Here is a 15,142-nt window from a genome sequence, read left to right as displayed (position 1 = left end):
TGGAAGGAAACATTTTATTTGGGGTGTGTTTCTACAGGAGAGCAGCTGCCAGACTTCATTGGGGTTCAGCCGACCAAGGTGACGGTGTGAAGCCGTGGGGGCTCGGATGAAGCTCTTCTCCTTCCAGAAACGGGCTTCAGGCTGTCTGCCAGGACATTGGCTCCTGGTCCCCGGAACCGGCCGTTTGCACCCTAGTCTGAAATAAGGTTTCCCGAGAAGCTTCTCTGGTGGGTTTAGGAAGAAAGTTGGTAGTCGTGTTCCTAAGCTGTCCGAAATTTAGCCGGCGTGTGGAGCTTGGGGCCAACTCGATTTCAAATGGTGTGTTTATAAAAGTGGCTACAGAAATCTGATAAATGATAAAAAAAATATGGGGCAAATGAAAAGTAGGACGCAGGAGTTCAGGAGCTGGGTGGTAGGGATTACCCCAGAAAGAGCCTGGTCGTGGATGCTTTATCTGGGCCATGATGGGATGGAAGTCCCCGGTTTCCTTAAAGAGGGTGCCTATTCCAGTATTGAGCCTGAGGCCACCGAAAACGCGTGGTGTACGGAGCGGCTGTGTACTTTTTCCGGGGCAGCCTATAAATTATGCTAGGTCCCTTGCCCCAGCCTAGGAAGGCCGTGGTGGGGGTTGGCCACCGTGGAGTGTTCTGAGGGAAGAAAGTGAAAGGTGAGAATGTCCTCGGGGTTCCTGTGTACCAAGGCCAGGTGGTACGTTTCACGGGCGGTCTCCACTTGCGCGTCGGAAGGCTATGCGTGTTCGCCTCTGGGAAGTACCCAACTAGCATCCCGTTGACCTTTTTGTAAATGGGGTCGAGATAATACACTCCCGTGAACCGGCTTGGGGGCGGAGGGGTGGGGGTGCGGGGCGTGGTTGGTCTGAATGGAGGAGAGAGGCCAGAGGCGGGGGGGTTCGCCAGGATGTCCTTGATCCAGGTGAGGAAGGACTGGGTGGAAGTGAAGACTCCGGGGGATTTGCCACTGGAGCAGCCGGTGCCCCAGCTGTTGAGGCCGATCAGCCAGTAGCGCTCGGTGTGGGGCGTCCTGCACATCAGGGGTCCACCGCCGTCACCCTGCAGGAAGAGGGAGAGGGAGAGGAGACATAACCAGAAAGCTCAGCATCACCATCCATGGACGTGCAACGGCAGAAGACTCAGCAATCACTTTTATGCCCTTTTATAAATCCTTAGTAATCCCACAAAAGAACGGAGTCCTTTGAATGATGGTGCTGGAGAAGACTCCTGTGAGTCCCCTGGACTGCAAGGTGATCCAACCGGTCAGTCCTAGAGGAGATCAACCCCGACTGCTCTTTAGAAGGCCAGATCCTGAAGTGGAAACTCAAGTCCTTTGGCCACCTCATGAGAAGGAAGGACTCACTGGAGAAGAGCCTGATGCTGGCAAAGATGGAGGGCAAGAGAAGGAGGGGACGACAGAGAAGGAGGTGGCTGGATGGAGTCACTGAAGCAGCAGACGTGAGCTTAAATGGACTCCAGAAGATGGTAGAGGACAGGAAGGCCTGGAGGAACCTTGTCCTTGTCCTCCAGAAGTCGCGATGGGTCGGACATGACTTCACAACTAACAACAACAACAACAACAATCCCCACAATGGATGAATGGCTGCCAAAGTTGATGGAGTTAGCAGAGATGGCTAAACTGACCGCTTTGCTGTGATCCCCATTTCTGACCTCCTGCCAGCTTCCTCCTTGACTTTGTGATCAGACGTCAGCAGTGAAGTTTGCAAATAGTGGCCACATGACCATGGGATGGTGCAGCTGGGAGTCAGTTGCCAAGCACACAATCCCAGGGATACTATGAGGGCCGCAGCCACGAGGACCAGTCGTAAGTCCCCTTGTTGTCTATGGCAGGGGTCCCCAAGCCCCGGTCTATGGACCGGTACCGGGCCACAGCATGCCAGCATCCGGTCTGCACAAACAAGCAAAGCCCCATCCGTGGGATGCAGGCAACACACAAAACCACACACCCTCTAGTCCACAGAAAAACATTTCTCCCAGGGAACCGGTCCCTGGTGCCCAAAAGGTCAGGGGACCTCTGGTCTATGGAAATTCTCAAATGTCCAGGTCACGGTTGTCCCAGAGATGCTTTTTTCCAAAAGGCAACAGGACATTCTTGGTTTTTGTTTGAAAATGTTTTGCTTCTCATCCAAGAAGCTTCTTCCGTTCTAGGGGAAGAACTAAGAACTGAAGTTAGAATTGAAGAAGCTTCTTAGATGAGAAGTGAAATGTTTTCAAACAAAAAAAAACCCCAGGTCTACTTGCCTTTTGGAAAAAAGCATCAGTGTCCTTGCTCAGGATCATTGTAATTTCTCGTGATTGCTGAGCAATTAGTCCTTAAAGGAAGACTACTTGTGTTTTTCTCTCTCTCTGGCACCTCTCAAATCCTGCAGAAGGAGGGTGACCCTGAAGACCAGATCCGAGGGAAAGAGGCCTCTGCCCTGGGCACACTTACCCGGCAGCTGCCCTTGTTGGGATCGTCAGACATGGCACACAGGTGTTCCTCTCTTATGAGGGTCGAATACTGTTCAGAGCTGTTGCACTCACTTCTGGCCACCAGCGACACTTCGGCCTCTTGTAGGATGTCCGAATATTTGGCTCCCCCTGTGAGCAGAAGAGAAGGTTGAATCAACCCACCGGTATCCAGTTCCTGACCAGAGACTGGCCTCAGCAGACCTCTTGACCCCAGGCTTCACGTGCAAACAGAAGGGCTGAATATCAGAGATCCACTCTGGAAAGTCCCTCTGCTAGTAATGTGATTAAGTTCCCATAATGCCGTTGACCTTGTTATTGAATTAAGTCACTTACTGGCTTCACACTATGCACCGCATCCTAAACTAACAAGGTTGGATTCACGCGATAAACTAACATCCCTCCCCAACCCTCTCCCCAGTTTAAATTAACCAAGTTACCCTGCACAATCATTTGACAGGGATGGTATAGGGCTCCTGCCTTGCGTAGGGGGCTGGACTAGAAGACCTCCGAGGTCCCTCCCAGACTCTGGATTCTATTTCTAAGTTTAGAACGTGGTTGTGAATGGCACCACTAACTTTTAAAACTGTTTTGGACAACTTGGGAGTGCAGCCAGAGGGACGTGGTGTCCAGTCCTGTCCTTCAAAAGAATGTGTTGAAACATTCTCATCTCATCTCTATCTCTACAAGAGAAGCGTTTCTTTAAAATATTATTTTTTGGCTCACCCGGCTCTCTAGTTCAGCTTCCACCAATCGCAGAACCTGATATAAAGATATGAACAAAGGCATATCTTTAAGGAGATGCAAGTAAAGGTTCCTGAGGACAGGAGTGGCCAAACTCTGGGTCAACTGTAGGACAATGTTCTCCTTCCTGCACTCACTAGACCAGGGTTAGGCAACCTTGGCTCTTTTATGACTCGTGGACCTCAACTCCCAGAATTCCTGAGCCAGCACAGCTGGCTCAGGAATTCTGGGAGTTGAAGTCCACGAGTCATAAAAGAGCCAAGGTTGCCTAACCCTGGTCTAGACCAAGGATGCTATTTCCTTAAGGGATGCAGAGGACCCATTTTTCCTGTTCCTGCTTCCCTTCCGATATTCCCGTGCCCAGCCTAGGACCCACAGCACCACATTGTTTCTGTACTTCCTAAAACTATAGTGTGATGCCTTCAAGATCTCCTGACCAACGGTCAGGTATCTCTCAGACTTTTCTCCAAACTTGATGATGTGTTGGGGAACTGAACCCAGAGGGTGCCCAGAGCCCCCAATTTTCATGAGGATAGGGATGGGGGTGGGGTGGGGATTATTATTGGTTTATTTAATTTTGGGGGCTCTCACTCTCCATGATCGTGATGCCCCAGCCACAGATGTAGCAGTGGGTGAGCGAATCTAGGTCCAGGTCCCCCTCCGGCAAGCAGGCGGGCTGGACATAATCGTTGCAAATTACGGGTTTGTCCATTTCTACCAAGGCAATGTTATTCAAGTGATTGTCGCGGTCATAGCGAGCATGGTTGACCAGCCTCTTGATGACCCGGTTCTGGGCATCTGGCCCAGGTTTGGAGCGCTGGGTTGCCCCAATCTGCAGTCTGAAGTACTCCACCTTAAGGTACCTGGGTAAAAGGGGAGACAGGAGATCACGTTACATAAGACGAGGTCAACTTTTAAGAGGTCCATTGATGTCTTGGAACGGGAAGGCAATGGCCAGGATCCTGACCTCAATTCCCACACGAGCCCTTGCAGTTTAGGGACTTGGGGTGCCAAAGGGGAAGTAAGAGGAACAGTGGAGAATTTGGGGCTCAGCTAAAAGAACGGATCCTTCCTCCTTATCCGAGGAAAACAGCAAACATCTACCTGGCATGGGGGTCATGTCACCTCTCATTCATTACCTGCTGGACGAAAGGAGCCCTGAAGGAAGTCTTCTTCCTAAGATTATTTCTTATGCTGAGGGGAGTGGGCGACAAGTGCAAGAAAGCCCCCAGACTCAAGAGAAATCAAAGAGTCTCAAACACCTCCCCCCAGCAGATCAAGCAAATGATGATGAGTCTAGGCTGAAAGGCCAAAGAGGACACCGTGAAAAGACATCTGCTAGAAGACCTCCAATGTCTCTTCCAGCTGTATTATTCTATGTTCTAACTGGAAATGGGATCTTCTGGAGATATTTCCAGACTTCTGTGGGTTTCTTTGCTCTAGAAATTTGCATGTTTCTACACTTCTTCCTTTTGGGGAGACCCCTTAAGACAGGGGTAGTCAACCTTGGCTCTTTTATGACTCGTGGACTTCAATTTCCAGAATTCCTGAGCCAGCTTAGCTGGCTCAGGAATTCTGGGAGTTGAAGTCCACGAGTCATAAAAGAGCCAAGGTTGACTACCCCTGCCTTAAGACATTTTGAGTGGAATCTAGATTGCAGCTGGAAGCGTGCAACTTTCTAGAGGTGGCCGGACTACAATAACCATGCTTCTAGTGCTGAATACTTAAAATGGTGGCATCCAGAGATCAAGCTTGATAACCACGCTTCTAGTGCTGAAGTAACGTGGAGTGGTGGCATCCAGAGATCCAGTGTTATGGAGAGCTCATGTCTCGCAGACAATTGGAAAGAGATTGGATCTCTCCTTGATAAGATGGTTGACACAGTACAATTTCTCTTAAAGGTCAACTGGGCCAGTCTGGAAGTTGGCAAAGCCAAGAAGGTGCAAATTAAATCCAAGAGATAAAAAGAGCCATCAACTCTTTCCCCTCCCCCCCCCAGTATGACAGCTTCTCAACAAGAAGCTTCTCAACCATGGCAATCAGAAGATGCATGGACTTCAACTCCCAGAATTCCCCAGCTAGTATGTCTACGGAGGTTCTCAGTCATCCAGGTCACGGTTGTCCCACAGGTGCTTTTTCACAAGGAAACTGGACTTCCTTTTTTCTCTCTGAAGACGTTTTGCTTCTCCTCCAAAAGCTTCTTCAGCTCCATTCCCCACCATCCAGTCAGAGCTGAAGAAGCTTCTTGGATGAGAACCGAAACGTCTTCGGAAAGAAAAAAGGAAGGCCAGTTGCCTCGTGAAAAAGCACCTGTGGGATCCCCAGCTAGTATGACAACTTCTGAAGCAGAAGCTTCTCAACTCGGCAACCTGAAGAAACATGGACTTCCCAGCCAGTGTGGCTAGCTGGGGAATTCTTGGAATTGAAGTCCACATATCTTGAAGGTGCTACAATTGAGAAACAACGGCCTAGAGCAGGGGTCTTCCAACTTGGCCCTTTTATGACTTGTGGACTTCAACGCGTGCCTGGCTGAGGAATTCTGGGAGTTGAAGTCCACAAGTCATAAAAGGGCCAAGTTGGAAGACCCCTGCTTGTGGACTTCAACTCCCAGAATTCCTCAGCCAGCATGCCTGGCTGAGGAACTCTGGGAGTTGAAGTCTACAAGTCATAAAAGGGCCAAGTTTGAAGACCCCTGACCTAGAGATTCACTGGTTCCCATTTCTGATCTTGGGACATTCTGCTATTTGTTGTTTTTTGTTTTGCTCACTTGAGAATGAGGAAGCACTGGGCCGTCGAAATAACCCAGCGAGAATTGATCAAGGAGCCGGCACAGAAATGGCGGAATCCCTGCCGGGTCGGGAACTGGAAGCTGACTGCCCAGGGCCATGTTCCTGGCAGGGAATCGACCCCGCCCACAATCCGCAGCATGCCGTGGCTCATGGCTAGTGGCCGGCTGCCACACACCCTCCTGCGAAAAGAGAGGGGGGCGATTGATTGAGCTACGGCCTCCCCTGAGGTCCTGCAATCACTGGTGTACAAGACTAACAAAACACATTATACACACATAGACAAATATAAGGTTGTGTACAGGCAGTCCTCAACTTACAACACTTCGTTTAGTGACTGTTCAAGGTCACTACTGAAAAAAGGGACTTGTGACTTATGACAAGCAAAGTCCAGGGGGAACCCAGGTTCCTCTTAACAATAGTTTGACTAACTTAATCATTGTAGTGATTCATTTAACAACGGTAGCAAGAAACGTGGTCAAATGGGGCAAACTCACTTAACAAATGTTTCACTTAGCAAGGGAAATTTTGAGCTCAGTTGTGGTGTTAAGTTGAGGGCTACCTGTAGAGTATCAGCAAATACACACACACACACACACACACACAGAGAGAGACAGACAAACACACACAAAATGGTTGTATGAACCCAGCCCATTGATGTGACTGGAAAGGCAATTGAACTAAGACTGCAAGGTGTCTATGGAGATTCTCCATCGTCCAGATCATGATTGTCCCAAAGGTCCTTTTTCCAAAAATCAACTAGACTTTCTTGTTTTGTTTTGTTTTAAATGTTTCGCTTCTCATCCAAGAATTTTCTTCCACCCAAATGTTCTTCTGAGAAGAAACTTCAGGAGGAAGTTTTCTGTTATCAGACTGAATGAAGAATGGCAAGAAGGAAATATGGGAGGCCACCAGGTCTTTTCCTCCTCCTCCTCCTCCTCCTCCTCCTCCTCCTCCTCCAGGGTCCACCCAGGGCAATCTGGACACTTCTGGAACAATCCCCAGCAGGACCTCAAGGTCACCGTTCATGCTGTTGCTTTCCCTACCCATTTCCAACAACCATCCCTCCCTCTCCGGCCACCAGGACAACCAAATGTTGACTGCGAAGTGACCCCCTCCAGCTGTGGCCCTCACTTACGTGCAAGTGTCCTCTTCATTATCGTAGATTAAACAGAGCGCATCAACTGCCCAGAGGAGCAGCAGCAGCTTCTTCATCCTACATCGCTCAATAAGTGTCGGGTCCCACCTCCTGCTCCCAGGACTCGTGACATCACAAACTGTCCTTTCAGTCCCCAGCCAATCAGCCCACAGACAATGTGACATCACACTGAAGAACCACAATTCTTTGCTGTTGTTTGCTTTAGAAGGGTCAATGGCAGGGACCCCCTTTGGGCATCTGGCTGTGGCCTTCAAAACCACTCAACCTTGCTGAGGAATGGAACCCATTCTGCACGTGGGGGCAGGGAGGGATCAGGAACGGTACCTGTCTTATTGGGTCAGCAACAACAGGACATCTGAGCAAGCAACAGGCTGGACTGTTCTCAGAGGACTTTGTCCAGTTATAGTTACAAAAAATGTAAACAATCTGGAGCAGGTTCAGAGAAGCGCTATCAAAATGGGAAAGGGTTGGGAAGCCAAGTCCCTCGAGAATGGTGAAGGGTGCAGATGCTACTGATAGAAGAGAATGTTTGTAGCTTGGGTTGAACCATGGCGTCCTTGGTCCTCTCTGCGCTGGGTGGTTTTCTTGCAGATGTTTCATGACCCAACTAGGGAACATCATCAGTACTTCAAGAGAGTAGGGTTTGTGCAGGGGGGAACGAGGAGGAGGAGGAGGAGGAGGAGGAGGAGGAGGAGAAAAGGACTGAGGGGTCCTTGATTCTCTCTGAGCTTGGCGATTTTCTTGCAGATGTTTCATGACCCAACTAGGAAACATCATCAATGCTAGAAGGGAGAGGGATTTGCCAGGGAGAAGGAGGACGAAGGAGGAGGACTCTGGGGTCTTTGGTGATCTCTAAGCTTTGTTGTTTTTCTTGCAGGCATTTCATTACCAAACTCGGTAACTTCATCAATGCTACCCTCATCAGTATCATTAATGATATTACTTAGTTTGGTCATGAAACGTCTGCAAGAAAAACATCCAGGCTCAGAGAGCACCAAGGACCCCATGATGGAGATGATGGAGGAGAAATATAATAGCAGCCTACAAATATCTAAAAGGATCTCCCTTGCGAGAGGACATCTTCTCCATTGAGAAGGACAATGTAACCTCCATCATCTCTGCACCATCAATATTCACCCAGCTTCTAATTGGCTTCAACTTTCTTGAGAGGAGGAAAATGGGGACTCCTTTTTTTTCTTTCTTTCTCATTCCCCTAATCCACGTTGGCACCATTTTTACGTAATCTGAAGAGGATTAATTTTCCCAGTGTATAATTCCAGACCACAAACATCTTCACACGTCCAACATTAATTTTAATATATTTTTTTATTTCAACGTGCACTTTAAAGAACCAAATAAATAAATAAAGTCCTATGAGAAATTCCAACGAAAGTTAGTTATAAGAAGATGAAATCAACGTATAGCAAGATTTCCTTACTTCAGCCGGGAATGTTGGAGAGAACAAGAGGCTGGGACTGGGGATCCCAGTGGAAGAAATGACTTTTGGCTTATGGTCAAACAAGGATGGGGACCAGGCCGCCATCCCTGAGAGCTGCTTCCTTCCTGCTGTCTTCTGTCCTGCTTCTCTTAAGATGTCTACCCCCTTTGGGGTCCTCTGGGGGGCAAGAGCATGGGAGACTGACTGCCAGGTTGGGCAAAACTTGGATTCCAGTTGTAAGAGACATAATGACCAGGGGGCGATAATCTGGGGTTCAGTTGCTGTTGTAATTGACGTGAGGCCCATGTCTGCCTGAACCCTCCAGCGGGCCTTGCCCTATGGTACCACTTTCTGGGAGTTGTCCTCAAATGTCGTGTCAGACTCCATAGGGCAGGCCCTGTCCAGGGACGATGAGTAGCATGGGTTCTTCTCCATGGAGGAGTTACGGTTCCCCATTTTGACGGCCTTGTCCCAGTAACTAAGTACCACCGTGTGGGAGGAAGGAAGTACCACCGTGAGGGCTTCCACACAGAAGGAGGCCTGGGAGCAAATGTGAACCGAGAGGAAGGGGGAGGCCTGGGACCAACTGTGAACCGAGAGGAAGGGGGAGGCCTATACCCAGAAGTGAACTGAGGGGGAGGCCTATACCCAGGTATCAACCAAGGGGAAAGTTTGCGCTTAGGTGTGAACTGAGGGGGAGGCCTACGCCCAGATGTGAACCGAGGGGGAGGGGGAGGCCTGGGAGCAGGTGTGAACCGAGGGGGAGGGGGAGGCCTAGGCCCATATGTGAACCGAGGGGGAGGGGGAGGCCTGGGAGCAGGTGTGAACCGAGGGGGAGGGGGAGGCCTAGGCCCATATGTGAACCTAGGCGGAGGCCTGGGCCTTGGTGTGAACTGAGAGGAAGGGGGAACCATGGGCCCAGGTGTGAATGAAGGGAAAGTTGGAGGCCTGGGTGGGAGAGGGGGCTTGGGACGCTCCCACGTCACCTTTTGGGTGCTGGATTGGGTCGGGGATGTTGGCAATGGCTTTTCAGGAGGCCACACCTCAGCCAGCACTGGCTTGTGGGTTGCCTTGTACAGATCCTCTTTGGTCATGGTTGCGATCCAGTCGATGTAGACTTGTGTGGAGGTGAAGACTCCTGGCTTCCGGACGTTAACACAGGTCATTAGTCCCCAGCTGGTGACTCCCACGACCATGTACCGCTCGGATCGCTCTTCCCTGCACATGAGGGGCCCTCCGCTGTCGCCCTAGAGCCAGAAGGGGGAAAGGTGGCGATGAGCAGACCGCCCACGATTGCAATTGGATTCTCCCCTGCCCGTCCCTGTAGCGTTCAGTGCCACCGTTGAGAAGATCATTTATTCTCCGAAAACATTTCGGTTCTCATCCAAAAAGCGTGAGATCTTCAGAACTGAGGAAGCTTCTTGGATGAGAAGCAAAACCTTTTCAAAGAAAAAAAATCAAGAAGGTCCAGTTGCCTTTTGGAAAAAGCACCTTTGGGACAACCATGGCCTAAATGACGGGGAATCTCCGTAGAGACACCAGTGAGGAGATGTGAGCTCCTGTAGATGATCTTGATGGAAGCTGCCAAGGGTTGCCACAGCCTGCCAAGCAGAAGGAAGTCATGACCAAGAGCCAACGGGCATTTGGAAACTGTCTGTCAACAGAGGGCATCATTAATGGATCAGGATTTCCAGAGTAGGCAGTGCTTGCCCCTGAGAAGAAGTTGCATCTTTTTCAGTGTTATTGAGGCCATTCGGGTGTTTACCTGTGTCCTCAGGGTCACCTGAGCAGTGCAAATGTGTGTGGAGCCTTCTGGGCTGCAGGATATTTTTTGCCCTGCGTCCCTTCACTGTTGAAGACTGGTGGAGGCTGTTGGAGAAGAGTCTCTGTGTTGTCTGCATCTCAGACTGAAGCGCAAATGGTTCCTGTAGTCGGCAATGTCTTCTGGAAATCCCTTCATATTCCCACACCATTCGAAGGCTCCACACCCATTTGCACCTCTCAGGTGACCTTCAGGACACAAACAAACCTCCAAACAGCCTCAACGACTCTCTAAAAGACTGCAAATGACCAGCTGTCTGCAAGGAGTATAAATCCTTCCACTCCCCACCACCCAGTCAGAAGCTGAAGAAGCTTCTGGGATGAGAAGCGAAAGGTCTTCAAAGAAAAACAAGAAAGTCCAGTTGCCTCCTGAAAAAATCACCTTTGGGTTCAACTTCCAGAATCCCCCCAACCAGCATGTCTGAATGGGGAATTCTGAGAGTCCACACGTCTCAAAGTTGCCAAGGTTGAGAAGCACTGTCCCCATGGTGAAAAAGTCACCACAGTGTTCTTAAAACATTAAACATGATTCTCCAGGAGCCCTCTCCAGAAGAAAGGCTTGACGTTCCAGAGGTCAACCTCCAAAACTTTAGTCGAGTCCCTGAAAGACGTGGGGGGCCAACTAAGCCCCCAGCTGCCTACCTGGCACGTATTGATCTCTCCATACTCGTGTCCAGCGCAGATGTTCTCGGGCCTGATCCGTTTGTGCCACCATGAAACGCTGCTGCATGTGTGGTGAGGGATGAGTTTAACAATCCCCTCCTGCAACACGTCAGGCTGCTTTTGGGCTGTGAAGAGAAGGCAGAAGAAATCACCAGCCTGCATTTCTCCCCTGCTCAACGATTCACGGGATGGAACTCTCTCCACCATGGAGTAACAGAATAATAGAGTCGGAAGGGACCTTGGAGGTCATCGAGTCCAACCCCCTGCTCAAGCAGGAGACCCTGTACCATTTCAGACAAAGGGCTGTCCAGTCTCTTCTTAAAGACTTCCAGTGTTGGAGCATCCACCACTTCTGGAGGCAAGGAGTTCCACTGGTTAATTGTTCTGACTGTCAGGAAATTTATCCTTAGTTCCAGGTTGCTTCTCTCCTGGATTAATTTCCCATCTATTGCTTCTTGTCCTGCCTTCAGTCTTTTTCAGGGGCCCTTCCCCCCCCCCAGCCCCTCACCTTTGACCTCCATGGTTCCCCAGCCACTGATAGAGCATTGGACAAGCTTTGAGATGGTCACACTCTTGTCAGGCAAACAAGCCGTCTGGATGTAGTCATTGCAGCGGACCGGCTCCATCAGCTCCACCAAGCAAATGTCATGTTGTATCCCTCCGTCTGTGCTGTTCAGTTCATTCTTGTACAGCTTATGGTTGATCACCCTCTTGATCAGACGGTTCTGGGCATCAGGACCAGGTTGGGAGATCCGGTTGAGCCCAAGCACCACCCTGTACCACGATACCGCCCTGGAACAAAGAACAGGTCCATGTCAGGAGAAGATATTTCAGAGGGTCTGCCCAGGGCCTTGGACCCCTTGAGGAAACCCTGGAGGAAGAAGGCAGGAGGGCCTGCTGATAAGGGCAACAGAAACAGGAAAGCTAGACAGCCCTTCCTTCCTACCTCCCTTTCCTCTCTTCCTTTCCTCCTTCCCTTTCCTTCCTTCCTTCCTTCCTTCCTTCCCTCCTTCCTTGAAACTAATGTAAGAGGAGAGAGACACTGAAGTGAGACATATAACTTTTATAAGGAAACATTTGTGCATGAAAGAAAAAGAGAGAGAAGTAGGTGGGAGGGAGGGAGGAAGAGAGAGAGAGAGAGAAAAAAGAGAGGAAAGAAAGAAAGAAAGAAAGAAAGAAAGAGAGAGAGAGAGGGAGGGAGGGAGGGAGGGAGGAAGGAAAGAAGGAAGGAAGGAAGGAAGGAAGGAAGGAAGGAAGGAAGGAAGGAAGGAAGGAAGGAAGGAAGGAAGGAAGGAAGGAAGGAAGGAAGGAAAGAAAGAAATCATAAGGTGGTAACCAATCTACAGCTCAGGGCCTGTTGCTTGCTGTCCTCCTTTTTGAAGAGATCAAATTCCCAAATTACAGAGGTCACCCTGAGAAAGGAAGCTGAACGGGGACAGGAAATAACCTCAAAGGTCTTTGGAGGAAAGCAGAAGAGATCTGCATGTGGATCAATGCTGGGCTGGCCCTATTGATGGACCATGGATTTCACTCCCAAAAGGCTCTGGGCTACCCAGTTGGAGGTCCCTGTAGCATACCCCTGCCCACCCCACTCCCCCAAGAGGCACCCCCTCTTTTGCTCACTGTTCTGTCTGAAAGCAGTGGGCGGCGGTCAGGACCCAGCGAGAGCTGATCAGCGTTCCTCCACAGGCGTTGACGTAGCCCTTTTGCGATGGTAGCTGGAAGCAGACCTGCCAAGGCCACGTCCCCGGCAGAGCTTCGGTGCCCCCCACAATTCGCAGCAGGTTGTGGCTAGCTGCCAACGGACGCCGTCCACAGACGCCACTAAAGAGAAGCACAAATGGAGAGTGGTCAGGAGATAAAAGCCACGGACTGTAGGGATAAGCCACCCTCTCCATCCCGGAGCATAAATCCTTCTTTGCCAGAGCTTTGATGCTATTAATCTGGAACCTTTGCTTGGCCCCACCTCTGGGTTCAGGGCCTGCCGTGTCTTGCAGACAAGACAGTCACGTCTGGCAGAAGGCAGAAGCCCAGTGACGCCTCCCATGGGGCAGGGGTGGCCGTGTTGCCCACAGGGCAGTCCTACAGAGCCTCCCTTTGCCACTCACTCGCAGGTGTTCTCTGTGACTGGCAAAGCGGCTCCAGGGACCAGTTTCAGCTGCGACATGGCAAGGACCAGGAACTGCCATCTGCAACAGGGACCAGTTCCAGGAGTGGCCATCCCATCTCCTGGCAGGTCCAGGTGCATGGTTCTCCTCTTGCGTCTTCCTAGAATACATGACATCATAAAACCCAGGAATCCTGGTTCTCTCTCCTCAGCAACCCAGCTTGAGATCACTGCCCAACCTGGGAGGAGGCAAGTGGGTGATTGGACAAAGCAAGGCGAGGGGGAACCACCAGGAAGTCCTGGGGAAATGAGGACAGAAAGCAGAGACATCTCAGCAAGCCAAAGGGCTAAGGGTGTCCGTGTCAGAGGCAAAAGACCAGGTCCACACAAGACAATTCAATTTAACTGCTTCATTGCTAAAAGCCTATGCGCAAGGATCTTCTCAACAACCAGGTCAGCACCTGGTTAGAATTAAATAAAGGTGAATGGCAGTCAAGAGTAATCGGATTGAGTTCATTTGCGACTATGTAGTGATTCTCGGCTGATTCCCTTTTTTCATTGCTCCCCCTGGTTCCGCCAGTGCTTCTCCTGCAGTCCAGCCATATCCCATTTTTCTTTGGGGAAGTTCTGTTTTTTAAAAAGCAGTCAGCCCATCAAATCCAATGAATCACACTTGCATCTGCTCTCTGGAGACTGAAGCTTTGAGAAAGAGAAGTGAGGCAGCATTTGAAGGAGCGCAAGTGAACACTTCCTTCGCCCCTAACATCGCTAGTCCTTGAGATTCCAAATAAATCTGGTTTGGAACAAAAATTGGGGCTACTCATTTCTCATAGCAGAATCTAGTTTGGTGAATTGGAATTTTATCAGCCTCCCAATGAATGTTTTCTGAGAGCATTTGGGCAGATTTTTTTTCCCCAGACAACATAAGTAAAATATCTGTAGAATATGAGAAGGCCCGTTTTGTTAGACACACAAAGTGAGCATCCTCAAAGTATTTGGTCAGTGTACTTCAAAGTTGGGATTGCAAAGTGCCACAACTTCTTAAAGCAACATTTCCCAACTTTGATAACTTTAAGATATATGAACTTCAACTCCCAGAATTCCCCAGTCAGCTGGAAAATTCTGGGAGTTGAAGTCCACATAAAGTTGCCAAGATTGTAAAACACTGCTTTAAATCAATCCAGTGCAATAACCTGAGAGCTATCTTAACTCCTGTATACTTTCATATATTGCCTAAAAAAAGATTGTGTGATGTTATTGTTATTTGTTTTAATTGAAGGATTACAGGAAAGCAGGGTAAGAACCATAGGCTCCATCTATTGTTTAGGGCTTCTCTTTTTACTAAAGAGGGAAGTCCAGTTTTGTCCAGGATTGGACTATTCTGATTCTGGCTCCAGACAGTTTTCAAGTCAAAGCTACCATCCCACAGTCTAGATCAGGGGTGGGCAACCTTGGCTCTTTTATGACTCGTGGACTTCAACACTCAGAATTCCTGAGCCAGCTATGCTGGCTCAGGAATTCTGGGAGTTGAAGGCCACGAGTCATAAAAGAGCCAAGGTTGCCTACCCCTGGTCTAGATCAATCTGGATGCCCACAAATTTTGGTGTTCTGGAGAAGATTCAGTAGATCCATGAACTTTCAGCCTGGGATTTGTAACTTGATCACCTGATTGGGGAATGGTGGCAAAAAATCTTCAAATATGATTAATTATTGATTGGGTTTGATGGCTAAGAACAAGTTTGAGATTCACTAAAAGCCATCTTTGTGTAAGAACAAATATTCAAGTCCTTAGCACAGTGACAATGACTAGCAACCAAATGGCATGGAGTGTTTGCAAATTGCCCAGAACTGCACATTAGGGAAGTCCTTACAGGTAACCTGGGTCATCTTGTAGAGTTTAACTTTCCCCCCTTCCTATACCCCACAAGAAACACTCCTGCTCAA

General features: G+C 49.5%; 1 protein-coding gene across 1 annotated transcript; it reads right to left on the bottom strand.

Annotated features, from left to right (window-relative positions):
• Nucleotides 1–488: 488 nt before the first annotated feature.
• Nucleotides 489–7,225, bottom strand: LOC114923390 (acrosin-like). The gene is made up of 5 exons (XM_029286285.1): nucleotides 7,149–7,225; nucleotides 5,992–6,192; nucleotides 3,816–4,087; nucleotides 2,464–2,612; nucleotides 489–1,070 (listed from the first exon to the last, which is right to left on the bottom strand). Exons 1-5 carry the CDS (start codon nucleotides 7,223–7,225, stop codon nucleotides 489–491), a joined length of 1,281 nt encoding a protein of 426 aa, XP_029142118.1.
• Nucleotides 7,226–15,142: the final 7,917 nt, after the last annotated feature.

This window comes from Protobothrops mucrosquamatus, unplaced genomic scaffold, assembly GCF_001527695.2.
Source record: "Protobothrops mucrosquamatus isolate PMUCROS unplaced genomic scaffold, P.Mucros_1.0 scaffold3236, whole genome shotgun sequence".
NCBI classification, from domain to species: domain Eukaryota; kingdom Metazoa; phylum Chordata; class Lepidosauria; order Squamata; family Viperidae; genus Protobothrops; species Protobothrops mucrosquamatus.
This window is presented reverse-complemented; position numbering and strand designations above follow the sequence as displayed.